This window comes from Anomaloglossus baeobatrachus, chromosome 1 (genome assembly GCF_048569485.1).
Source record: "Anomaloglossus baeobatrachus isolate aAnoBae1 chromosome 1, aAnoBae1.hap1, whole genome shotgun sequence".
Lineage (NCBI taxonomy): Eukaryota > Metazoa > Chordata > Amphibia > Anura > Aromobatidae > Anomaloglossus > Anomaloglossus baeobatrachus.
Genome location: NC_134353.1, coordinates 321,113,497 through 321,140,877, shown reverse-complemented (window position 1 = coordinate 321,140,877; position 27,381 = coordinate 321,113,497). Strand labels below are relative to the sequence as shown.

The window sequence follows — 27,381 nt, the reverse complement described above, 5'->3', positions numbered from 1 at the left end:
AACCATAGGCAGCATGAATCTGACACTGGCTGTATTATTTAAGTCAGTTGGTTTTACTGTGAAATGCACCAATATTTTGATTGTGAAAAGCCGCCTGAGACTATGTGCTGACTAGTCTGTGGCAGGGCCAAGGCTGGCTTCTCCCTGCCTGCTCCAGTTGACTGACAGATCTCTTTGTATACACATACATATGGAGAGACCGGTAAGTCAGAACAGGGAGAATCCATAAAGGGAGTTATTATGGACAAGTCACCCGAGACACACAGTCTCCGACCGGATTTTCAAAGAATGTTTTCTCTGAGACACCATAGCTTTTCAAAAAAGGCCGGGTTCAGATGGGCAAATGAAAAATTATTTGGTTTTCATTCCAAAAATAATAAGTTAACAATTTTACTAGTTTTATCATAAAAGTATAAAACATGTGATAACAAATTAGAGATTAAAGAGCAACAACAAAGTACATAATGTAACATCAGAATATTATCAGGTTGTTTCATCTGTAAACTCACTTATCATAAGTGACTTATGCTGCGTCACTTGGTCAGGTCAGGAGTGTGCCCACCATTAACTGGAGCAGTTCTGTATGGTTGGACACAGCAAATAACAGTACATAGGAGGCGCACATTTATAAGATTATCTCAGCAACGGAACATTTTTTTAACACATCCAATTGTGAAACGTATTTATTTTATTCCAAGATCTATTGATTAAAATGTTCTATGTATGAAAACCCCTTTAAGGTCTCTTTCACACGTACGTGCCTCCGGTATGTGTTTGGCAGTTTTCTCACGTACCGGAGACACATACACACGTGGACCTATGTATTCCTAATGTTTAGGACACATGTAAGTATTTTCGAATGGAACGTGTGTCCGTTCCGTACTTACGTGTGTCCGTGTGTTTCTCACGCCGACATGTCCGTTTTTCTCCGGCATCACGGGTGTCACGCGGAACGCAAACGTGTCACACGTAACACACATGGACCACACGGATATGTTCCGTGTGACACGCACCGGAGAAAAGACAAAACATTACTCACCTTCTACAGCCCTGCTGTCTCTGCCGCTGCTGTCACTTGCTGCCGACCGCCGCTCATTATTCTCATTGTATATTCACTTCACTGCGGCCGGCAGCAGCAGCAGCGGGAAGTCGGCAGGACTGGAGACCGAAGATCAGCACCACGGACAGCGACGCCAGGGACAGGTGAGTAGAAAGTTCCCGTTCTCCGTGTGTTATCACGGATAACACACAGAGAACACACATAGGCCATGCACACAGCACACCGAGGGCAATACGCACCTTTGACACGTCCGTGAAAAACGTGCGTGTTTTTCAGGGACGTGTGAAAGAGGCCTAAAGCAGTTCCAATGGTAAGGGAATGTTGTATAAGAGGAGTTAGAGAGAGGGGACAATGGGCCTGGAGTTATCCATAGAAAAAGTCTATTGGAAGGGAAGAACAGTTGAGAATCTCCAGGAAAATCCTATTGAAATACTATGTCCCAAGAATGACAAAAGTATTTTAGGAGTGATACCAAATCCTAAATTGCATGTCAGACTTCACATGTAAAAGAGCGAGCTTGGCAATAACTAATATTTTGTGATGTTGGAAAAACCCTCAACCCTTCCTGTTTACATAGTGTTCCTTGCTATATGTGGCTAGATAGAGTGCTAGATAAATCTGAAGATTTTCCTGTGTATGATCTGTAAAATATAGAAAGGTATAGTAACAGGTAGGACCCCGGACAAGTATAAGATCTTTCATAGAAGAGTCATCTTATGGCTGGAGTCACATTGGTGTTTATTCTCTAATGCGAGAAAGTCGGCCTGATTATGCTAATGACACTCAGCTCAAAGTTTGATCAGAGCTTGAGCCAAGTGTCATTCACTGTGCTCCGATTCTCTCACATGCAAGAATTGGAACAGAGGTGCAGAGAAGACGGAGAACTTAAAGGGGTTGTCCACTACTAGGACAACACTTCTTCACATGTTTCCCCCTATTAAATTATAAAAGCCTATACTCCGCTCTGGTGGTGGCGCAGTCCCAGCGGTGTCTGGGCTCACATGAGGTTTGTGACATCAACTGAGTCCTATGACCAATCACCACCTGTCTTCTCTCTCCTTGTCTTTGTCGCGGGCGGGGAGGGGACGCTGCGCTCACCCACTGCTCGTGTCCGGCTGCTGCTGCTGCTCGCTCGCTCGGTGGCTCAAGCGGTGGGCCGGATCCCGGGGACTCGAGCGGCGCTCCTAGCCTGTGAGTGAAAGGGGTGGTTTGGTTTAGGGATATTGTCCTTGACTCCACCCACGGTTGTGGTGAGGTTGTGACACCACCGCTGCTCTGGACGGGGATCCCGAGAGCGATGTCAGGGAGCAGCTTGGATGTTGTTTTTCCCCTCCGTGGGTAGGGGGGTTGGTTGTCCCGGGGCCCGGTGAGGGAGGGATGGCAGGCGGGTTACGGGGCCTGGTGAGGTGCAGGGTCGCGGGGGCAGCGCGGTGCCGCACGGCACAGTGGTACTCACTCAGCCAATGATGAAAACAAAGTCTCCGGTAAAACAAACGGCTGGATGGACGGGTCCCACAGACGGCTGCGGTGGTTCTTCTCCCGGTAGGTTGGCGGTGACTGCCTTTCCCTGCATTTGTGTTATGTTCTCGGTTCTGGTGGCTTCCCACCGGTAACCCGCTCCCCAGCTTGGATGGATGCTGAGGGAGCCCCTTTTGCCCGCAGGCTCTGGCCCTGGGAACTGTAGCCTTGGCGGTGACTGTATTTCCCTTCACGGTTTGAGCTGTTGCCTTCAATCGGGTCTTAACTGCTGGGAAACCCTGGAGGTTCTCTTCGCTAACGGATTTGACCGGTTTTACGGCGACTCCTAGCCTAGTCGGGGTCCGTAGGCCCTGCCGAATGGTGCTGGCTTCTCTTCGCTCTCCGATCCGGTACCGGCGGGCCTCCGCCCGTCCCCAGTCCTTACGGTTCACGTCAATCAGCCCCTCCGGCAGACGTGCCCGGGCCACGCACCCGGACACCGTCAGTCTCCTCCACTACCACTTCACTCTTCAACTCCTCAAACTGAACTCTCAACTAACTTCCTTTTCCCTCCTCCAGGACTGTGAACTCCTCGGTGGGTGGGGCCAACCACCTGGCTCAACCCCCTGGTGTGGACATCAGCCCCTGGAGGGAGGCAACAAGGATTTTTGTTTGACCTAGATGTGCCTAGCTGGGGTGTGGGGTGTGTTGTTGCAGTACCTGTGACATCCTGGCTTGTCCAGGGCGCCACATTCCCCCTTAGTAAATGCAAACCGTCCGCGGGCTGCCCGTCCATCACCGGTTTTATTTTTGTTAACTGCAAAAGATAGAAAAACAGTAAAAACATGTAAAAATCACATTTCACAACGGTACGGCTTCCGCTCTTCTCCCACCCAAACAACCTGGTCCTGATGCTGCCCCTAAGAAGTGGGCAGCACCCCTTGACCCCAGTCCAGAACCAGTTGCCCGCGCGGGTACTGTCTCCTTCAGGGGACCCTTGTCCATGGGGACCCCTGAAACCCCGGAGGATCGCCACCGGTTACGGTAGTGGCGGGCCTGGGCCATCCCTTTCCTCCAGGCCCATCCTCCCAAATCTGCCTCTCCGGAGGCGGTAACGGTGTAAGCCAACATTTATTTACATCCCACTAAGTTTGTGGTTGCCCTGCCAGTTCTCGGGCTTGTCCGTAAGAAGTCCCTTACGCAACGGTTGCAGAAAGTCCCTACGGGGACTAGTTGCCGGTAACGGACGGTTTAATCACGGTTCCAATCAGATAAACTTCGGTTGATCATCTTATCATTCAAACTTCTATCTGTACTGGTGGTCCCAACGGGGACAACCTGCAGCAGGGCCCCGCTGCCATGACTCTGACTCTTCCGCTGAATTGGCCTCATCCTCTGCTACTAACATTTCGAACATGCAGTGACAGGCCTGTTGGGAGAGGGGTGCCCGGTATCCATTTCCACCAGTGCGCGGGCTGTAGAAAACCACCGGCCCTCCTTCGTAGCGGAGACGCTCACTCGCCTTCTCGAACTCAGAGGTGGGCTCGGCGCCGGGGCCGGAGTCATTATCAATTGTCCCTGCGCCAGGCGGGTTGCCGCCAGCTGCCGCAGTCTCTGGGTTTCCGGCACTCAGCACGTCAGGTTCTACTGTGGTAGCACAGGGCAGCAGGTCAGGTCGGTCAACACTGAGGCGCCCCATGGGTAATGACAGGGCCGATACGAGGGCCGAGACCGGACCGGGCCCCCCAGCCGCAGTGGCCGGTCCCTGTGAGACATGGAGGCGTGGGTCACTCGCCGGCTCCATCACGTCGGCTCCCATCTCATACATCGGGGTAGTCGTAACCAGCGTTTCCACCTCATTGGTCCACTGCTCCATCATGAGCTATATCTGATTCTGTTGGCGTTGGTTGAATTCAATTACTCTGGCTTTCATCCACGCCACGGTCCCGGTCTCGGGCATGGAACCTGGCGCGATCCCTGTCGGGGCCTCTGATACATCTTCGTTAAGGGGCCGCGGCCCCGGCGGCTCCCAGAGGAGCGGTTCAGGGCGGCCCCGAGCGTCTGCAGCCGGTCGGTCCGCCGGGGCGGATTGGCAGGGTATCGCTACCGGTTGGGCGGGTAGCGGGCCTAATGGCGGGGCGGCAGCGACTAACGCAGGTAGCGGGGGAGGCGGCAGGGTGAGCAGGTGCAGGCCGGGCCCCCCAGCCGCAGTGGCCGATCCCTCGGGGATACAGGGGCGTGGGTCCCTTACCCGCTCCTCCAAATCTTCCTCCACCTCGCGTCTCCCCATAGCAGCTACCACGTCCGCCATGTCGGCCACCCACTCCTCCAGGAGGAGCTGCATGCGGGCCTGCAGACGGTTACTCAGCGGGGCAGTCCGGTCCTTCACCCAGGCCGCAGTGCCTGGCGCGGGGACTACGGGGTTGTTGGTTGGACTGTGCATCTCGGCCATGGTGCTTTCCAGGAACCCAGTATCGCCGCAGAGTCCTGGCGTCCCTGCTTTTATAGCCGCGAGCTACATGCGGCCAGACGCCATCCGTCCCCCTTAGTCTTTTTCCGGCTCCTCCTCTACAGGGGCGGGGTTTCGGCTTTCGCGCCTCCACTGCTCGAGGAGACGCTCGAGCGGGGATTTTTCGCGGCCAAAATGGCGGCTTCTCAAATTTTTTGTCCGGACACCTCCGGCGGTCAAAAGGCGCACCTCTACCAGACGGCAGAGCGGTAAGATCCTGTTCGTGACGCCAAGTTGTCACGGGCGGGGAGGGGACGCTGCGCTCACCCACTGCTCGGGTCCGGCTGCTGCTGCTGCTCGCTCGGTGGCTCGAGCGGTGGGCCAGATCCCGGGGACTCGAGCGGCGCTCCTCGCCCGTGAGTGAAAGGGGTGGTTTGGTTTAGGGATATTGTCCGTGACGCCACCCACGATTGTGGTGAGGTTGTGACACCACCGCTGCTCTGGACGGGGATCCCGGGAGCGATGTCAGGGAGCAGCTTGGATGTTGTTTTTCCCCTCCGTGGGTAGGGGGGTTGGTTGTCCCGGGGCCCGGTGAGGGAAGGATGGCAGGTGGGTTACGGGGCCTGGTGAGGTGCAGGGTCGCGGGGGCAGCGCGGTGCCGCACGGCACAGTGGTACTCACTCAGCCAATGATGAATACAAAGTCTCCGGTAAAATAAACGGCTGGATGGACGGGTCCCACAGACGGCTGCGGTGGTTCTTCTCCTGGTAGGTTGGCGGTGACTGCCTTTCCCTGCACCTGTGTTATGTTCTCGGTTCTGGTGGCTTCCCACCGGTAACCCGCTCCCCAGCTTGGATGGATGCTGAGGGAGCCCCTTTTGCCCGCAGGCTCTGGCCCTGGGAACTGTAGCCTTGGCGGTGACTGTATTTCCCTTCACGGTTTGAGCTGTTGCCTTCAATCGGGTCTTGACTGCTGGGAAACCCTGGAGGTTCCCTTCGCTAACGGATTTGACCGGTTTTACAGTGACTCCTAGCCTGGTCGGGGTCCGTAGGCCCTGCCAAATGGTGCTGGCTTCTCTTCGCTCTCCGATCCGGTACCGGCGGGCCACCGCCTGGCCCCGGTCCTTACGGTTCACGTCAATCAGCCCCTCCTGCAGACGGTCACCACCGTCTGCCAACCTTGCTGTTTGTGCGCGGGCCATGCACCCGGACACCGTCAGTCTCCTCCACTACCACTTCACTCTTAAACTCCTCAAACTGAACTCTCAACTAACTTCCTTTTCCCGCCTCCAGGACTGTGAACTCCTCGGTGGGTGGGGCCAACCACGTGGCTCCACCCCCTGGTGTGGACATCAGCCCCTGGAGGGAGGCAACAAGGATTTTTGTTTGACCTAGATGTGCCTAGCCGGGGTGTGGGGTGTGTTGTTGCAGTACCTGTGACGTCCTGGCTTGTCCAGGGCGCCACATCTTTATACACTGGAGCAATCAACACAAAGAACGGCAGCTGTAGCTCTCACTTCCTGTTGATTAGCTTAAAGGGAACTTGTCAGGTCCAATATGCACCCAGAACCACGAGCAGTTCTGGGTGTAAATTGCTATTCCCTGCCTAACTGTCCTTGTATATAGTAGCATAGATAAAGAGATCTTTATAAAAAGTATTTCTAAAGATCCTTTATGATATGCTAATGATCGTAGGTATTCAGCCTATACTGCTTAGTAGATAGGTTACTGTTGAGGATCGTCTGGAAAGGTAATTTATTTTTTAACACAGTTGGGGAGAGTACACAGGACAGAGACTGGCAATTAATTTAGGGGGGAGCTAAAGGAGAGGGTATAGGATTGATTTGAGGGAGGGAGAGAGGGTACTGACCTGTAAGGAATTGGGGGGGGGGAGACGACATAGGACAGGAACTAGTAATGAGTCATTACTAATGAATGAGGGGAGAGAGATCACAGAACGAGGAAGGTCAATGGATGGGGGGACAGAGGACACACAACAAGGACTGATAATGAATGGGAAAGTGAGGAAATACAGGACAAGGCTTGATAATGAATTGGGGGAGAGAACATTTTTTGTTTTCAGAGGTGCAGTAATCTGTGCAACAAACTGCATGGAGAAGAAACAAAAGAAAACAATTCTAATCAGTTGAGAAATCAGTAATGTTACTGAGTGTAAATATTCATTCTGTAGCTACACTTAATAACTTAAATAGTAATAGTGTGAATAATAGTATTATTTGTAAATGAAACTCTCTTATGATGTTTAAGCCCATCCCTTATTAAAGTGTTTTCTCTCATGTTGTGTTCTCACTTATTATGTAGCGTCCATTATTATATAGTATCCCCCCTTATTATGTATAGCCCATTTCTTTATTACATAGTTTCCTCCCTAATTAAGTATAGTCCCATCCTTTATTACATAGGCATGTGTAGTGTGTGATTGCTGCAGGCAATCTTTGGCTGCAATAGTGACACTTTGCTTACCACGGTGGCTTCTGAATCCTGTGACTCTCTTGTCCTTCGGCTCTGGGAACTACAAGGACAAGCATTTTCTGACATATACAGTATATACCTTCAGTACATGCTGGATGTTGTAGCTTCTCATAATGCAAACTGCCCCTATATTTGAATGCACTGATGGTTCAGATACAAGTGCTGTTCGTGCATAATCACTTGCTGCTGCTTGCTGTTTTATACAGCTGACATCCCACTCTAAGGCTATGTGCGCACGTGTGCGCTCTGCACTGAACACAAAAGGTCCGCTTCAGAGCGCAGCTGAAAAGCTCCGTTCTGAAGCGCATGGTGCCTGCAGAATTCGTGCGCTCTGCATGCTGCCTCTCCCTATAGACAGCATGCAAAGCGCACGAAAGAAGTAACATGTCACTTCTTAGAACGCACGCTTCGGGCAGCAGCCGAATCGCTGCGTTCTAATACGCCACATGCGCACGTCTCATGCACAATCTCCATAGACTGTGCAGGGGACGCAGGACGCATGCAGTTACGCTGCGGTGCAGAACGCAGCGTAACTGCATGCAATACGCACACGTGCGCACATAGCCTTATGGTTGGATCAGGATATTTTTAATTCTTGCTGTTTAACCCCTCAGCAAATCGTGGTCTAAGTACCTTGAGGTAATCTAAATAAAAGTACGGTATATTAAAAATGCACGTCCATCAACAAAATGAGAGTGGAGTCACTCTTTTTTTCTACTTGTTTTCATTGTTTAAGCGAAAACACACATACATGTGTGCGAGTCATAAATATGAACATACTGTACCGGTATATTTCCATGTACAGTACTAGTAGAGTGGGCCTTGGAAATTAATTTCTCCTGTGTGCCCCTGACAATCATTCCGATACTACATGCACCAATTTCAAAATTATTTGCTAGACACTATATAATGACAGACAAGGATGACCAGGCTATTATCAGAGGATAGAGGATATCAGAGAAAGGATGGTTAATGAAAGATGGATGGGTTTGACACCTTCCAGGTGTCCATCATACCATAAAACGGATGATTTTCAACCATATTGTCATTCATTGGTATAGCATCTGTTTTCATACAGCAACAGCTTAAAGAGTACAAGATCAAACACACTTTCCTATCTTAATAACTGCAATATATTTGTAAAACTTAGATACTGTACAGATGATCCGTAAAGGAGAAACAAAGAGTTTTGGTATTTTTTCCCACTCCCATGACTTGAATGGGTGAGTCTCATACAAAAGAGACTAGTGTATGCTGTGAATATTTCTCACCCTGACATTTGGTTCATGTGAAAAAACTCTGAACAGCCCTATTGAAGCACATGTACATGTAATATGCTCATCTGAATGAGCCCCCACTGAGTGTCTCCATGGAAAAAATTACAGCATGCGCTAATCTCTTATGTTTTTTTTAATCAGACCTGTAAATTCAAACCTATTAGTTGTAAGGTACCAGCTGGCAAGGTCCTAGATGGGGAGGTATGTATCACAGATGTGGCTAGCCTCAGTGCTGTAGGACCCGGAAAAGCAGGCTCCAGCACATGTAGTGCTGAGAGGTTTGGGTTTTTTTTATTATTAAATAGGCATGGATTTGTGGTCTGGGTTTTCGGTGCGGTCAGAAGTGCAGGGTGGGCCTGATCACTCCAATACCTCCAGCCCAGGTTTTCCAGGCTGTTAAGGTCACCAATATAAGACAGCTGAGCTGAAGGGTACTGTGAGAGGTGGAAAGACCACTTGGTGCTAGGCTCGCTGACAGGACCTGGGTTACTGTTAAGTGGGTGAACCCGTACTGATGTATGGACTGGTTTGTTTATTTTCACCTTTATGCTGAAGAAAGGCTGTTTATTTAGTTTTGCCTGGAAGTTTAATGAACTGTAATAAAACTTCCTGTTTTTACAAAGAGACCGTTGGCCTGAAAGCAAGTAAATCCCCACAGGGTTTACAAAAAAAGAAATCTAAGCCTACAGTAGGAAACTATTTAGTCTTGTAATTTTTTTAAATTATTGATATATGAATATGGATGCTGAACAGGTGTCAAACAGAAACAGGGATGGATGGAGTGTGGATGACGGAAGGATGGAGTGTGGATGACGGAAGGATGGAGTGTGGATGACGGAAGGATGGAGTGTGGATGACGGAAGGATGGGGTGTGGATGACGGAAGGATGGAATGTGGATGACGGAAGGATGGAATGGGGATGACGGAAGGATGGAGTGTGGATGACGGAAGGATTGAGTGTGGATGACGGAAGGATGGAGTGTGGATGGCGGAAGGATGGAGTGGGGATGGCGGAAGGATGGAGTGTGGATGACGGAAGGATGGAGTGTGGTGACGGAAGGATGGAGTGTGGATGACGGAAGGATGGAGTGTGGATGACGGAAGGATGGAGTGTGGATGACGGAAGGATGGAGTGTGGATGACGGAAGGATGGAATGGGGATGACGGAAGGATGGAATGGGGATGACGGAAGGATGGAGTGGGGATGACAGTATGAATGAAAAGCATCTGATTTGCCTGGAAAGAAATTAGACTATTTTTCATACACTCAGCTAAGCCTGATCTTAACCATACCTGGCGGCAGTCACAGTTTCTGATTCATTCTGTCTATGGCTCCGGCAGCCTGAATCTGTTGGCCAGTTCAATTTAAGGCATCATGGCTTTGAAACTCTGCTTTTACCATTACTATAGTTCAGTATACTGTAAATTAGTGGGGCTCAATAATTCCAGTTATGTATGGCCCTGTCAATTTACACACATATAAATGCTAACAGACTTTTATACTATGTTGTCCACATCTGTACTTACTAACCGTGTCAGCAAGGGAAGTATATGCTATAATTATCACAGCCATTTAGACCACAATAGTCTCAAGTGACCTAAGAAATAATGCAATAAATCAAAATCACTATCACTGAAAAAAACACAGTTTGTCTGGTTAAAAACATGTAATACCACATTTCCTCCACAACATGACAACTGACTAACGGCACAAGGCCTAATGATGAGATTCATGGTTCACAACCATGTTTGGTACATTAGCCATGATCCATATTGTATTATATGCAATACTGCAATAAAAACAATTGAGGTTTTATAAAATTAGAAAAAAAATGTTTTGTTTTTAGTTAAATAAAAAAGTGCCACGTCTGTTCTTGGGTTTATCCCAAATTATAGGTAACTTGTTACAATGAAAACGCAGTCCAATATGCAGATAGCATGTTATAGAGCAGGAGGAGCCAAGCAGATTGAGAGAGCATTTGGAAAAGATTCAGTGTAAGGCTGTGGTCACACTGGCGTAGAGCATCGGATGTGATATGTAGTGACACTCAGCTCAGACTCAGCTGTCAGTGTCATTATTCCCTCACATCCGAGAATTAAATCACAAATGAGGAGAAGGAGAGATTAATTTCTCTATCTTCTCCATTGTCTTTCTCTCGGTATATCGGACTGCATTTGGATGTCATCACTGCAGTCCGATATTTCACAAGAACCCATAGATTAGTATGGGTGAGCGTGATCGGATTTGCAGGTTGACTCCCAGCATGCTGCAATTTGACTCTAAAATTGGATGAGACTCCCCAATTGAAGTCTACGGGTGCGAAAAAAAAATTTGAAAACCACGATATGGCAGATACATTCTGTAGCATGGGAAACTGTAAATGGTCCTGTCAATAATTAATAACTGCAAAGTAAAAACATGGACTTCATATGAAGAACAAGTGGGAAACAAACATTGTACCACTTTAGTCTTGTGACCCTAGCCTAACCAGTGTATAACCTGTAGTTAACTCATTGGAAGTTCTGCTCACCTGCACTTTTCAGTCTTCCTTCTATAGTGTGGATATAGGGGCAGCTGTCAATCACTTATTAGGGCAGCCCACTTTACTAAAAAGAACAGTGGGCAGTCAATATATACATATATATAGTCCTCAGCATAATTGAGTGGTAGGTGTTTTAATAGGTTCAGACAAGGAGACATACTTGTCCACTAAATCACATTCATGCTGTTGTTCTTCAGAAATGTAACAATGGCTTATATGTGCATTTTGGATCATTGTCATGTTGGAAAAGTGCTTGTCTATCAAGGGCTTGGAGCAACAGTAACATTTTCTCTTTCAATATAGTGCAGTACATCTATGAATACATAATACCATCAATGAAATGTAGCTCCACAACACCATGAGCACTCATGCAGCCTCACATAAGAACACTGCCACCACTATGATTTACTGTAGGCACCATGTATTTAGAAAAAGTGCATGTCTACAAAGGGCAGGGAGTGATGGTAGCATCTTCTCTTTCAATATAGAGCTGTACATCTGTAAATAGATGATACCAGCAATGAAATGTAGCTCCCCGACAGCAGCAGCACTCATGCAGCACCACATAATGACACTCACTACCATGTTTCACTGTAGGTACCATACATTTTTAAAAAATAATTTTTCTCTGCTTTTCCACTGTTCCTAAAATCAGAACAGGTACCCTATTTGAGATAAATTACAAGAAACATTATGTATAACTCATAGTAGAGAAAATAAATAAAAAAACTCAACAACTAATTGCTCACTTCTCCAGCTACTCACTGTCTGCTCCTCTTCTTTCTGCCATCGTATGCTGCTTCTCCAGTCTTTTCACTATAGGCCATGTCCAGGCATCAGAAGTCAACATTCCAATATGGTGACGTCGGGCTCTGTTCACATTGCAGATTCTGACACCCCGCCCGATGGTTTCTCTGGTGTCTGGGATCCACACAGCAAGAATCTAGCATCCACTTAACCTGCTGTGTGCCGATTCGTAGGCAGGCCAGAGGGAGTTAATCTCTGCTTGTTAGGTTCCTTTGCTTACATGTGGTGCGGAAGTCAGTCAGTCACATCTGCTTCCCTTCTATTTAAGCTGGTTTAAATTTTCTACCCATGCCAGCCATAGTTTCTATGTTGGTCTGTGTGGTGTGGTATCCCAAATTCTCTGGTGAAAATTGTGCTATTTGCTTGTTGTTGTTGTGTAAAGTTATCCTTGTTGTTTTGTAGCTTCCTTCCAACTCTTGTGTTTCCTCATGTTTCCTCCTGAATCTCTTATTGTCTTTAACTATATGGGTGCGTGCTGTGTGGCATAGTTTTGGTTTCCCTTTACTGGCTATATCTGTGACTTTCATTACACTCCTGTACTGTCCCTCCCTTTAGGGGGAGGAGGAGGCTGAATCAGATCAGGACTGGTCAAGAGCAGGGCTGGGAAGGAGACTAGGGCATCCCCACCATTAGGTGTATCACTGAGAATAGGGATCGCATAGGACCCCCTAGCGTGAGGGACACCTTAGGGGCCACGGTTCCACGCTATCTCAGAGTCATCATGACTGTATTTTTATAATAGTCATGCCGATACTGTGCTTTGTAAAAAATAATGGCGTGGTGGGAATAACATTTTATCCTGGAAATGTAGCTGAAAAAAAAAAAAATATTAACATTTTTTTTCTTATATCTATCTATCTATCTATCTATCTATCTATCTATATATATATATATATATATATATATATATATATATGTGTATATATATATATATATATATATATACACACACACACACATATAACATGATACTATTTTTTCTAGGTATGAATACCATTGGGCAGATGGAACAAATATAAAGAAGCCGATTAAGTGCTCTGCTCCCAAATACATTGATTACCTAATGACCTGGGTACAAGACCAGCTTGATGATGAAACACTTTTCCCCTCAAAAATAGGTGAGAATATTTTCACAAAAAATGAAATGTGATAGTATTTGATTTTTATTCACTCTGATAGCATCTTCCTTCCTTAAGGCCACATGTACACATGGAGTATTTGGAGAGTTTTTTACCTCAGTATTTGTAAGACAAAACCAGGAGTAGAACAATCATTTTTTACCCCCTCCTGGTTTTGGCCTACAAATACTGAGGTAAAAAACATACCGAAACACTTAACATGTGCACATTGCCTAATAGATACTGTATTTTCATAGCTGTTGATTTTTTGTACACATGTAGACTACAGAAAATATAGGCATCTGAAACTTGTGTACAGTTGTGGTAATAGAAGATTTTCTGTGTTTTTAGACCTTTGCAGCAGTGTTCACATATTGAGTATTTGGTGAGTTTTTTACCTCAGTATTTGTAGCCAAAACCAGGAGTGGAACAATTAGAGGAAAAGTCTAATAGAAGCACGGGCACCACTTCTGCATGTACCCACGTGCGGTTTTGGGTTACAACCAGTCATGTAAAATACTCAAATGTGTCTTAATATGACCTTACTCAGATGTTTCTATGGCTGCTGAAGTATAATTATTATCATTTTATAAGTTTTTTAAATTTTATTGAGAAATACATTAATTTTATGTAAAGACTCAATATTTACAGTGTTCACCCTTATTTTGTAAGACCTTTGCAGTTCGCCCTGACATGCTGGATATCCACTACTGGGCCAAATCCTGACTGATATCTACCAATTCTTGTCTAATTAGTGCTTTTTAAGTTCATGACAATTTCTGTATGCTCACCTGCTTTTTGACAAGTGACAGGTCCTCATGGGATAAAGATCTAAGCAGTTTCCTGGGTTTGGACACAAAATTTCAATGTTTTGTTTACCGAGCCGCTTGGTTATCAATTTTGCCTTGTGGCATGGTCTCATGATCATCATGCTAGAACAATCATTGTTCATCACTAAATTGCTCCTGGATCACTGGGAGACCTTGCTCTTGAATGATGTTTAGATGGCATTGATTATTCATAGCAACTAAGATGAAAAGCATCTCCCCAAATGAATGATCATGATGCTTTACTGTTGGCATGACAGTAACCATAATAATGCTCACATTTTCACCTCCGAACATTAATTTCTCCAACTGTTCAGAACAGTCTGAAGGGGTTCATCAGAGAAAATAACTTTGCAGGAAGTATAGGGATTAGGCTGCAGAAGATTGGAGTAAGGTTATTTTTTCTGATGAAGCCCCCTTTAAAATGTTTGGAACATCTGGAAAAATGATTGTCCATAACAGAGAACGTGAGAGCTACCAGGAGTGAAAATATATTTGGGCATCATGCACATGTGACATGATTTAAATTAATTTTGCATCGAGTACATGGATCTGCATGTCACATGCAGATTGTTGCACTAAATAAGGAGTACACTTACCTTCTACCAAAACTCCATGCTGAGTACTGTGCTTAATGTAAACATATACCAAACTTATTGTTTTTCTATAGACCTGTTGAATGTAGTTTCAATAACAAGCTGCAGACATAGAGTTAGGTCCAGAAATATTTGGACAGTGACACAAGTTTTGGCAGTTTACCTGTTCACCAAAACATGTTCAGGATACAGTTACATAATCAATATGGGCTGAAAGTGCAGACTATCAGCTTTAATTTGAGGGTATTCATATCCTAATTGGAGTAGCGGTTTAGGAATCACAGCTCTTTAATATGTAGCTGTTTCTTTTTCAAGGAACCAGAGCTTTTTAATTGTACAATTATCTCAAATGCTCTTTAATTGGCTGCTTGAGCTATGAATCACAATTAATTGATCATAAGTTAAGCAGGTAAAAGGTCTGGAGCTGATTCCAGATGTGACATTTAAATTTGGAAGCTGTTGGTGTGGCACAACATGCGGTCAAAGGAGCTCTCAATAAAAGTGAAACAGATCATCATTAGACTGGAAAAAATCAGGAATCCATCAGAGAAATAACAGAAATGTTAGGAGCGGACAAAAACAGTTTAGTACATTCTGCAAAAAAAAAAAAAAAAAGAGCTCACTGGTGAGCTTAGGAACTCAAAAAGGCTTGGATGTCCACTGAAGACAAAGGTGAATGATCACAGAATCCTTTACAACATCCACCCAAGTGAAAAACCTCAAGAAAGTAGGTGTTTCAGAATCTAAAGGCCCATTTACACACAACGATATCGCTAACGATAGCGACGTTGTTGCGTGTAACAGCTCTTAGCGAGTGTTAACGATCAAAAATACTCACCTAATAGTTGATCGTTGACACGTAGCTCATTTTCAAAATCTTGTTGGTCGTTGTGGACGTAGGTTGTTCGTCGTTCCTGAGGCAGCACACATCACTACGTGTGACACCCCGGGAACGACGAACAACAACTTACCTGCGTCCTCCGGCAATGAGGTGAGCATGTCGTTAATGCGGCTGGTCTCTGCCTCCACTCCACTTCTATTGGTCGGCCGCTGTGTGACGTCTCTGTGATGGCGCACGCACCTCCCCTTTAACAAAGAGGTTGTTCGCCGCCCACAGCAATGTCGCTAGGAAGGTAAGTATGTGTAACGGGTGTTACCGATATTGTGCGCCATGGGGAGCGATTTGCCCGTGACGCACAAACAATGGAGGCGGGTACGCTCGCTAGCGATATCGCTAGCGATATCGTAGCGTGTAAATGGACCTTAAGTCTACCATAAAGAGAAGACTTCCTGAGTGCAAATACAAAGGATTCACCACAAGGTGAAAACCATTAATTACCCTGTAAAATAGAAAGGCCAGATTAGACTTTGTCAAAAAGCATCTAAAGTAGCCAGCCCAGTTCTGGAAAAGCATTCTTTGGACAGTTTAAACAAAGATCAACCTGTACCAGAATGATGAAAAGAAGACAGTATGGAGAAGACACACCACATCCTCTGTAAAACATGATAGATGCAATGTGATAGCATGGGCATGCATGGCTTCCAATGGCCCTGGGGCACTAGTGTTTATTGATAATGTCACTGAAGACAGAAGTAGCTGGATATGTTCTGAAGTGTACAGGGCTATAGTTTCTGCTCAGATTCATCCAAATGCAGAAAGGTTGATTGGACGCTTCATAGTACAAATGGACAATGACCCAAAACATACTGTGTTAGGTTCACTTGCTGTAACAAATGTAGTAATACTGACAGTCTGCACCAATCACTGATGCTTCAAAGAGGGGTGGGCGAGAGAAGGGGTGAATGTGCATTACGCATTTACATGTATATGACTATAAATTTGCAAAGGTTTACAGCAACACAATGGGGCAACGTACAGCAATATACAGTTAGGTCCAGAAATATTTGGACAGTGACACAATTTTCGCGAGTTGGGCTCTGCAGGCCACCACATTGAATTTGAAATGAAACCTCTACAACAGAATTTAAGTGCAGATTGTAACGTTTAATTTGAAGGTTTGAACAAAAATATCTGATAGAAATTGTAGGAATTGTACACATTTCTTTACAAACACTCCACATTTTAGGAGGTCAAAAGTAATTGGACAAATAAACCAAACCCAAACAAAATATTTTTATTTTCAATATTTTGTTGCGAATCCTTTGGAGGCAATCACTGCCTTAAGTCTGGAACCCATGGACATCACCAAACGCTGGGTTTCCTCCTTCTTAATGCTTTGCCAGGCCTTTACAGCCACAGCCTTCAGGTCTTGCTTGTTTGTGGGTCTTTCCGTCTTAAGTCTGGATTTGAGCAAGTGAAATGCATGCTCAATTGGGTTAAGATCTGGTGATTGACTTGGCCATTGCAGAATGTTCCACTTTTTTGCACTCATGAACTCCTTGGTAGCTTTGGCTGTATGCTTGGGGTCATTGTCCATCTGTACTATGAAGCGCCGTCCGATCAACTTTGCGGCATTTGGCTGAATCTGGGCTGAAAGTATATCCCTGTACACTTCAGAATTCATCCGGCTACTCTTGTCTGCTGTTATGTCATCAATAAACACAAGTGACCCAGTGCCATTGAAAGCCATGCATGCCCATGCCATCACGTTGCCTCCACCATGTTTTACAGAGGATGTGGTGTGCCTTGGATCATGTGCCGTTCCCTTTCTTCTCCAAACTTTTTTCTTCCCATCATTCTGGTACAGGTTGATCTTTGTCTCATCTGTCCATAGAATACTTTTCCAGAACTGAGCTGGCTTCATGAGGTGTTTTTCAGCAAATTTAACTCTGGCCTGTCTATTTTTGGAATTGAGGAATGGTTTGCATCTAGATGTGAACCCTTTGTATTTACTTTCATGGAGTCTTCTCTTTACTGTTGACTTAGAGACATATACACCTACTTCACTGAGAGTGTTCTGAACTTCAGTTGATGTTGTGAACGGGTTCTTCTTCACCAAAGAAAGTATGCGGCGATCATCCACCACTGTTGTCATCCGTGGACGCCCAGGCCTTTTTGAGTTCCCAAGCTCACCAGTCAATTCCTTTTTTCTCAGAATGTACCCGACTGTTGATTTTGCTACTCCAAGCATGTCTGCTATCTCTTTGATGGATTTTTTCTTTTTTTTCAGCCTCAGGATGTTCTGCTTCACCTCAATTGAGAGTTCCTTAGACCGCATGTTGTCTGGTCACAGCAACAACTTCCAAATGCAAAACCACACACCTGTAATCAACCCCAGACCTTTTAACTACTTCATTGATTACAGGTTAACGAGGGAGACGCCTTCAGAGTTAATTGCAGCCCTTGGAGTCCCTTGTCCAATTACTTTTGGTCCCTTGAAAAAGAGATGTCTATGCATTACAGAGCTATGATTCCTAAACCCTTTCTCCGATTTGGATGTGAAAACTCTCATATTGCAGCTGGGAGTGTGCACTTTCAGCCCATATTATATATATAATTGTATTTCTGAACATGTTTTTGTAAACAGCTAAAATAACAAAACTTGTGTCACTGTCCAAATATTTCTCGACCTAACTGTAAGTTACATATGTTGAAAGGGCTGCCCAAGCCTTATTTCAGGATACTGTTAATATGATACACAAAAATCACCTTATAGATTCCCTAATCTCGCGCCTGGGCAAAGACCTCACCAGGACTGACTCTGCACACGCACAAGATTTGGCAGAGCAACGTGGATGATGATGGAGGCGTCATCCACGTCAATCATGAAAGGAGGACGGCGAACAAGGCCAGAAGAAGGGACAGGAGCCGAAAATGAGCACACCCAGCGGACCAGAACATGTCATTAGCATATATGGTGGTCAGATTTTATAAAGTTATTTCTGGGGTCTGCAAGGGAAGTCAGCAACAAGGTGCACCTTCATAGAATGCAGCCCAGGAGCTGCAGAAGGTGACACTTTTGGTTTAATACTGAAAAACTGGTGACAGGCTCCAACCCACAAACAAGTAATAACAAAAAAGTCAGCTGCAGTAAAGGCAGGCAAAGCCTCACAAAGAGGGAAACCCAGCATTTGGTGACGTCCATGACTTCCAGCAGTCATTGCCTGCAAAGAATTCTCTATAATGTATTAAAAATGAACGTATTTATGGTAAAATAAGTTTGTCCAATTACTTTTGGGCCCCTGAAATGAGGACACTGTCGAAAAATGGTTGCAATTCCTAAACTTTCCACAGGAAATTTTGGTTCAACCCCCTAAATTAAAACTGAAAGTCTACACTTCAATTTTATCTTAGTTGTTTCATTTTACATCAAAAATAGTGGCATGCAGAGCCCAAATTACAAAGATTCAGTCAGTGTCAAAATATTTCTGGACCTATCTGTAACTTGGCATACTGAACCTTCCACACAGTTCATCATTTTGCAATTGTGCCACCATAGAAACCACGAGGCTAATGTTTACTGACTTTTGCTGCATAATTCTCTTATTTCCTAGGTGTTCCATTTCCTAAGAACTTTATGTCCGTAGCGAAAATTATTCTAAAGCGACTTTTCCGAGTCTATGCCCACATCTATCACCAGCACTTTGACTCTGTTATCCAGTTGCAGGAAGAGGCACATCTCAACACGTCATTTAAGCACTTTATATTTTTTGTCCAGGTAATGTGGTCCACATCTTCAAATTCTGACTTCTTTTTGTTGGCTGTATTGGTAAAAGGATAAAATTGTCTAATAGCTTAGATTACAACTAAATCAGAAAAAGAGGAGAGACAGCCTAACAACACAACACATTTGACGCCATCCAGAAGAAATTTATGAAAGGCCCTTTTTCTAATACCTTACTTTTTTTTTTTAGATTGAGATATAACTTTTATAATAGGTTCCAAATCAATGTTCGCATAACTATAAGCCAGTTAGGATGTACACATTGATGTAGATAGTAATTTGAATCAATGAAAATTCACCATGACAGCAACCTGCTTGTTGCTGTCAGAATCTTTTAGGCTGCGATCTGAAGCCGAAAAAGGAATATTTCCTTGTTATAGTGTGATACCATGTCATGAGACAATAATAAAGAAAGACTGTCTTGATGTTTTCCATGATTATGATATTGAATGTTTTGTTAGCAAGTCTGTGGCCAGAAGTACACAGTGGACAGCAGTGTTTCTCAACTCAGTCCTCAGGCCCATCAACATATCAGGATTTCAGGATTTCCTTAGTATTGAACAGATGACGGAAGTATTCCATGCGCAAGCCTGAAAAACCCATCAGCTCACCTATGCAATACTGGGGAAATCCTGAAAACCTGATCTGTTGGTGGGCCGTGAGGACTGGTGTTGAGGAACACTGGTGTTGAGGAACACTGGTGTACAGAGCTTGAATGTGACAGCTCTATATACTCTAGCAAAAACTGTAGCTAGTCTTCCCTTCTCCCAGGGCAAAAGGGAACAATTTACTGCATTCATTTTGTGTCAAAATAGCTCAACCCAGGCAAAGGGGATAGTTAGGCACTTCCTGACACCCAGACAACCGGGTACAATTCCCGATTGTGCCTCTTTAAATATGAGTGTGCAAGTGTAGTGACCGTTCTTGGTACATTTGAGCTCCCATTGACGTAAATATTAGCCCCCGTCGGTTGTGTGTCACGGGCAAATCGCTGCCCGTGGCGCACAACATCTTTAACACCCGTCACACGGACTTACCTTCCCTGCGACATCGCTATGGCCGGCAAACCGCCTCCTTTCTAAGGGGGCGGTTCATGCGGCGTCACAGCACGTCACACGGCAGCTGTCCAATAGCAGAGGAGGGGCGGAGATGAGCGTCCGGAACATGCCGCCCACCCTCTTCCTTCCTCATTGCCGGTGAACGCAGGTAAGGAGATGTTCGTCGTTCCTGTGGTGTCACACATAACGATGTATGATGCCGCAGGAACGACAAACAACATTGTACCTGCAGCAGCAACGATATTTGGGAAAGGAGCGATGTGTCAACGAGCAACGATTTTTTCACGTTTTTGCGATAGTTGAAGGTTGCTCGTACGTGTCGCGTGTATAGCACCCTTAAGAATAGGTGATCAATATACTTTAAAATAAATGTTTAATCAGAAAATGATCTATTAATGTGATATGTTAGAAATAATTTTGATCATTTTTTCATTATATATCACATAATGATCTATATAAAAAAAATGTAGTCTTGAAATTTTCACACTTGCTGTTCCTTTATATTAATCTACATGTACAATAGCAGCAATTGACTGACCCTATCTTTTGTATTGATTATGAGCAAAAATCATTGTGAAAAGTTGGAAGCAGGGGATCATCACTTTTTTTGACTGGTGAATCACGTGTTATCAATTGTATATAGAGCTTTTACCTGTCATTGTAATCCTTCTTGTGAAGATAATGAGACTTCTGAAAAGTCTTCTGTAAGGAACAAAAAGTAGAGTATAAGTCTAAAATAGTCCCAATGGTCAGTGTGAAAATTGCTAGAATTGCATAATTTTTTATTATACAGATTGTGATATATAAAAAATATGATTTTTTTTCATATTTGTTTTTATTATTTATACCCCTTTACACATATAAAACACCATGGAATAAATGTAATAATAATAATAATGATAATAATAATGTATTTAACACAACAGCCTTTGATTAAAACAATAGGTCATTTTCTGCTGATATTATCCTCTTAAAGGGAACCTGTAAGGTGCAATATGTACCCACATATGATCCACGAGCAGTTCTGGGTGCATATTGCTAATCCCTGCCGTCCCTGTATACACTAGCATAGATAAAGAGATCTTTAGAAAAAGTATTTCTAAAGATCGTTTATTATATGCTAATGAGCGCAGGGACTAGTCACAAGGGTGTTAGTTCCAGAGCTTATTCTGCCCTCTTAGCATGTTAGCACGCCTCAGACGCCGAGCTTAGGGTCAGTGCGCATGGATCAGAAGTCACCGCACTTCCGGTCAAGCGCACTAGACCTCTCTAAAGCCAGGTTCATAGTGCGCATGCCTAGAAGTGTGGGGCATTCTGATCCTAAGCTCCATGTCTGATGCTTTGACAACAGACACAGGTAGGGGCATCACTACCTATGATGACACTGGGCCATGGGCATTGAATAGCATGTTAGCACACCCCTGTGGGCGTCCTACCATGCTAAGAGGGCGGAATGAGCTCAGGAACTAATGCTCTTGTGACTAGTCCTTGCGCTCATTAGCATATCATAAAGGATCTTTAGAAATACTTTTTCTAAAGATCTCTTTATGTATGCTACTATAGGCTGGGATAGTTAGGCAGGTATTAGCAATATACACACAGAACTGCTCGGGGTTTTGCTGGCATATTACACCTGACAGGTTCCCTTTAAAATGAAGAGAGAAATGTGGGGTCTCACATTTGTCTTTACAGATACAAGATGAGTAACTGCCATAAATAACGTCTTGCCATTCTGTGAGTTCCAGCAATGATGTACTCTAATAATAAAATTGTGCTGTCAATTCACAGGAGTTCAACCTAATTGACAGAAGAGAACAAGCTCCTTTGCAGGAACTAATTGAAAAGCTGACATCCAAGGATAGATAAAATCCAAGCCACAAGTGCACAGATGCCTTTCGTTCGAGCAAGCTTTGTTTTATCATTTATTTTTCATTTATAACAGCCAAAACCAATTTGATTTGTTTCTTTTTTGCGTGTGTGCTTACAGAGGGAATGTGATGTATCTATTTTCTTGCCTTCTAGTGATTCCAGTTGATTGTATTTTACATAAGCCGTGTCAGAGGAGAAGGAATCAGTCGTACCCTTGTAATACTTTGCACACCCTTTACTGCACTGAGGAGGTCGTTATGTAAAATGTGCCTAATTTAAATACGCCTCAATTTCTACTCAACCACTAAAGATATTGTACATTATTACATGAATGCTTGCTGATTTCCTAGCTCGTGTAGTAAGCAGCCAAACGGAACAGGAGACCTGATGTGTAGGACTTGTGCTTTGCCCATAGAATTCATGTTCTGTATGCGTCCAAAACAGACTGTTCTAAAAGATGAGACATAGCATAAAAGCGGAGATTTGTTTATTTAGTTTCTAATTTATAGGAAGTAGGGGTAATGTGTGTATATTTCTGACCTAAGGCAGCATTTTCACATAGATCGTGATACTTGCACAGGTTTCATAATGTATGCCTTAAAACTAATGCAGTTATTATACCTAACAAGGAGTTGAGCTTCGACAAAATCCTGTTTTGTGGTTTGGTTTGGCCACAAGAAGCAGGTACCCAGTAATAAGAATGTGATACATTAGTGCACGTAGAACAAATGATTTCAATTGTATAGCAATATGTGGGAATGTTTAGACTAATGAACGTGGATTTATAGGCTGGTCGGTGCCAAGAAACAAAGTCTACAGTAACTTGTCAAATAAACCATCAGGATGGTCCGAGGTGTAGACACTACTATCAAGGGCTTCTGTATATGACGCAACACTTATCTAGTCAATTTACACAGATACAGACTCATAGGGATTAATTACTATAAAGCAAAGAGGTTCTCAAACCTGGAAATGAAAAAGACCAGAACTGAGTTTGGACATATCTCCACTTCTGTGCATCATCTCTTTCCTCTAAATTACAATAATAATGAATTTCTCACCACTTGGAGAGTCCATAGCATATCCAAGAAACTAGGACTACATATATATAGGCAGCCTTCCCTAATGTACATATCGAGTAGAGATGAGCAACTTGATCCCTTGGTCCATCATTGAGCTGGTCTTCACTTCTGCTCAATGCATCCTTGGCCTGGCAGCCAGGGTGCGTCTGGTGCTTACTAGGCCTCACAACATTGTGGGGTCTATTAAGTGTCAGAGGCGCTCTGGATATCAGGCATACAAGTAAAGACCGTCTTGCATGGAGGACTGGACGCCAATCATATTGCCTATCTTTGCTATGAAGTCCACAGTCATGTTAAACCAGTTGTCAAGCACGGCTGCTGATGCACAACATTTTTAGATACGAATATTGACATTATGGTCAGTAACCAGACAGTCCCCAGAAGTTTGTGTTTTAAGGTCTGAATTTTTAAGGTTAGATACCTGATGAAGACTCTGTACTGACCAGTGGAATTATTTAATAATTATGTACTTAATGGGGTTGTTACCTTTCAAATACAGTGTCTTGCGAAAGTATTCGGCCCCCTTGAATTTGTCAACCTTTACCCACATTTCAGGCTTCAAACCTAAAGATAAAAAAAATTAAATTAATGGTGAAGAATCAACAACAAGTGGGACACAATTGTGAAGTTGAACGAAGTTTTTTGCTTATTTTAAACATTTTTAAAAAATAAAAAACTGAAAATTGGGACGTGCAATATTATTCGTCCCCTTTACTTTCAGTGCAGCAAACTCACTCCAGAAGCTCATTGTGGATCTCTGAATGATCCAATGTTGTCCTAAATGACTGATGATGATAAATATAATCCACCCGTGTGTAATCAAGTCTCCATATAAATGCACCTGCTCTGTGATAGTCTCAATGTTCTGTTTAAAGCGCAGATAGCATCATGAAGACCAAGCAACACAACAGGCAGGTCCGTGATACTGTTGTGGAGAAGTTTAAACTGGATTTGGTTACAAAAAGACTTCCAAAACTTTAAACATCCCAAGGAGCACTGTGCAAGCGATCATATTGAAATGGAAGGAGTATAATACCACGGCAAATCTACCAAGACCTGGCCGTCCCTCATTAATTTCATCTCAAACATGGAGAAGACTGATCAGAGATGCAGCCAAGAGGCCCAGGATCACTCTGGATGAACTGCAGAGATCTACAGCTGAGGTGGGAGAGTCTGTAGATAGGAGAAACAATCAGTCGTACACTGCACAAATCTGGCCTTTATGGAAGAGTGGCAAGGAGAAAGCTATTTCTCAAAGAATATCCATAAAAATTGTCATTACAGTTTGCCACAAGCCACCTGGGAGACACACCAAACATGTGGAAGAAGGTGCTCTGGTCAGATGACATAAAAAAATCAAACATTTTGGGAACAATGCCAAACAATATGTTTGGCGTAAAAGCAACACAGCTCATCACCCTGAACACCCCATCCCCACTGTCAAACATGCTGGTGGCAGCATCATGGTTTGGGCCTGCTTTTCTTGAGCAGGGACAGGGAAGATGGTTAAAATTGATGGGAAAATGGATGGAGCCAAATACAGGACCATTCTTGAAGAAAACCTGTTAGAGTTTGCAAAAGACCTGAGATTGGGATGGAGATTTGTCTTCCAACAAGACAATGCTCCCAAACATAAAGCAAAATATACAATGGAATGGTTTAAAAATAAACGTATCCAGGTGTTAGAATGGCCAAGTCAAAGTCCAGACCTGAATCCAATCGAGAATCTGTGGAAAGAGCTGAAAACTGCTGTTCACAAACGCTCTCCATCCAACCTCACTCAGCTCCAGCTGTTTACAAAGGAAGAATGGGCAAGAATTTCAGTCTCTGGAGGTGCAAAACTGATAGACACATACCACAAGCAACTTGCAGCTGTAATCGCAGCAAAAGGTGGCGCTACAAAGTATTAACTTAAGGGGGACAAATAATATTGCACGCCCCAATTTTCAGTTTATTATTGTTTAAAATAAACTATAAATTTCGTTCAACTTCACAATTGTGTCCCACTTGTTGATTCTTCACCATAACATTAAAATTTTTATCTTTATGTTTGAAGCCTGAAATGTGGGAAAAGGTTGACAAACTCAATGGAGCCGAATACTTTCACAAGGCACTGTATAATTCATCACTTGCTGCATTTTGTTTTTAAAAACAAACAAACCAATACGGAATGGTATCTACTGGGAGACTTGCAAGGCACATTGGGAAAGCTGAAAATACACACGCAGTAGAGACACGACGGTAGGGCGAGACGAGGGTTTCAGAGAAATAGGGCTTCAAACGGGAATCAGAATATTGAGGAGCTGTGTGTTCTTTCGCGACTTATACCTGGTGTTTTGTGTATTAAAAATGTTGGGGGGGATAAAGTGGGAATAAAAGAGGGTGGGTTAAGACAAGGGTGGGTAAATTGGTAAGGTGAATTTACTCTTGTTCAAAGGTTAGACATATTGTAATGATTCTGAAAACTGCAAAAAAATTTGTGTTTAAAAAAACCCCCAAAAAACTAAAAGTTATGCTGTATTCACCTTTTTCAGGTCCACCAGCGAGTCCCCGCCTCTGTTCTTGGTGCCTAGCATTGGCAGCGATGTTGACTTAACCTTGGCAGCCTGGGCTCATCAGCTCTGAGGGGGCATTCCAATGTAGACGGCGCCCCCAGCTGCAAGCCACTGAGCTCCCTGATTGGCTGCCGACGTGAGCGCTGTAAGCACTGCAGCCAATGCCAGACCTGGGACGGAGACTTGCCGATGGACCTAGAGAAGGTGAGTACAGCTTGGATTGTTGTTTTGTAACAAAATGCAGCGAGTGAATAATTATAGTGGAAAAGGAACAACCCTGTAATATAAATTGGGATCGTATACATCTGTATACAAGAAACAATATCTGCAAACAAACATTTGACTTTGAGTCTTTGTTTATAATGTCAATCCTATTTCCAATATTAAACATTGTGGACAAGTACTTATATATGGAAGTAATAATGCTAGTAGTGCAGAGAGCTCTTTTAGAAATATGGTTGCTTCATAGGCAAAACAGCATAACATATAACTATCGTTAACATCACTGCTGATCAACACCAACCAGAAGCCATATTGCCAGTTAGCAAATTCTAAAGATACAGCTTTTATATTTCCTGGTGCTGCTGTAGAATTATAGGGTGAGTAACACTCAGGAGGAGACATATGTCAATCAATGAACATGATAAACTGCTCCATTGTACTGACTAGTTCTAGGTAGATATTTGTTATACATTTACACCTATCAAATGCACTTAAAGTGGAACTAAACCCAACAGACTGAAACACAACATCACCTCTTGTGGACAGCAAAGACCCTATATGTAAATTGGTGAAAAATGCTCATTTTACTGCATATATTGTCTCTGATAGGAACCAATCTACTGCATAGGAATACAGAATGGAAATTCTTAAGGGTTGTCTGGGCATCTGCAGAGCTTTTCCTGTATTCAGTGACCAATATGCTAGCTCGGCTCACAGCCCTCTCCACGTATATTCTTTTCTTATAGGTTTAGTTCCAATTTAAGGATTTTACATATATTTTTTTATTCTGTGAAATAACTGATATAGCACTTACTGGTAAAGATATGTCCATTATATAAAACATTACTTCAAATGCAATATATGTTTTGCAGAACTTTTATTGTTGAATAAACCAAGAGAACTCCTGTGCCTGCAATTGATTTATTTGTTATTGTGGGATACATAGGTGCAATTACTATAGTCAAATGTTGGGAGCTGCAAGAAGAGAGGTACAAGTGCATCTCAATAAATCAGAATATCATCAAAAAGTTAATTTATTTCAGTAATTCAATACACAAATGGAAACACATTATATAGTCATTACAAACAGAGTGATCTATTTTAAGTGTTTATTTCTGTTAATGTTGATGATTATAGCTTACAGCCAATGAAAACCCAAAAGTCATTATCTCAGAAAATTAGAATAATTACTACAAAACACCTGCAAAGGCTTTCTAAGTGTTTAAAATGGTCCATTAGTCTGGTTCTGTAGGCTACAGAATCATGAGGAAGACTGCTGACTTGACAGATGTCCAGAAGGCAGTGTCATTGACACACTCCACAAGGAGAATAAGCCACAAAAG

At 43.8% G+C, this 27,381-nt stretch overlaps 1 protein-coding gene across 1 annotated transcript in view; it reads left to right on the top strand.

Annotated features, from left to right (window-relative positions):
- The window catches only part of MOB1B (MOB kinase activator 1B), a 109,450-nt gene extending 82,503 nt beyond the window's left edge, over positions 1–26,947 (top strand). The window contains exons 4-6 of the mRNA XM_075351563.1: positions 13,071–13,204; positions 19,083–19,246; positions 22,099–26,947. Of these exons, the coding sequence (XP_075207678.1) occupies positions 13,071–13,204; positions 19,083–19,246; positions 22,099–22,176 (376 nt within the window). The 3' untranslated portion in view covers positions 22,177–26,947. The remainder of the gene's footprint in view (positions 1–13,070; positions 13,205–19,082; positions 19,247–22,098) is intronic.
- The last annotated feature ends 434 nt before the right edge of the window (positions 26,948–27,381 follow it).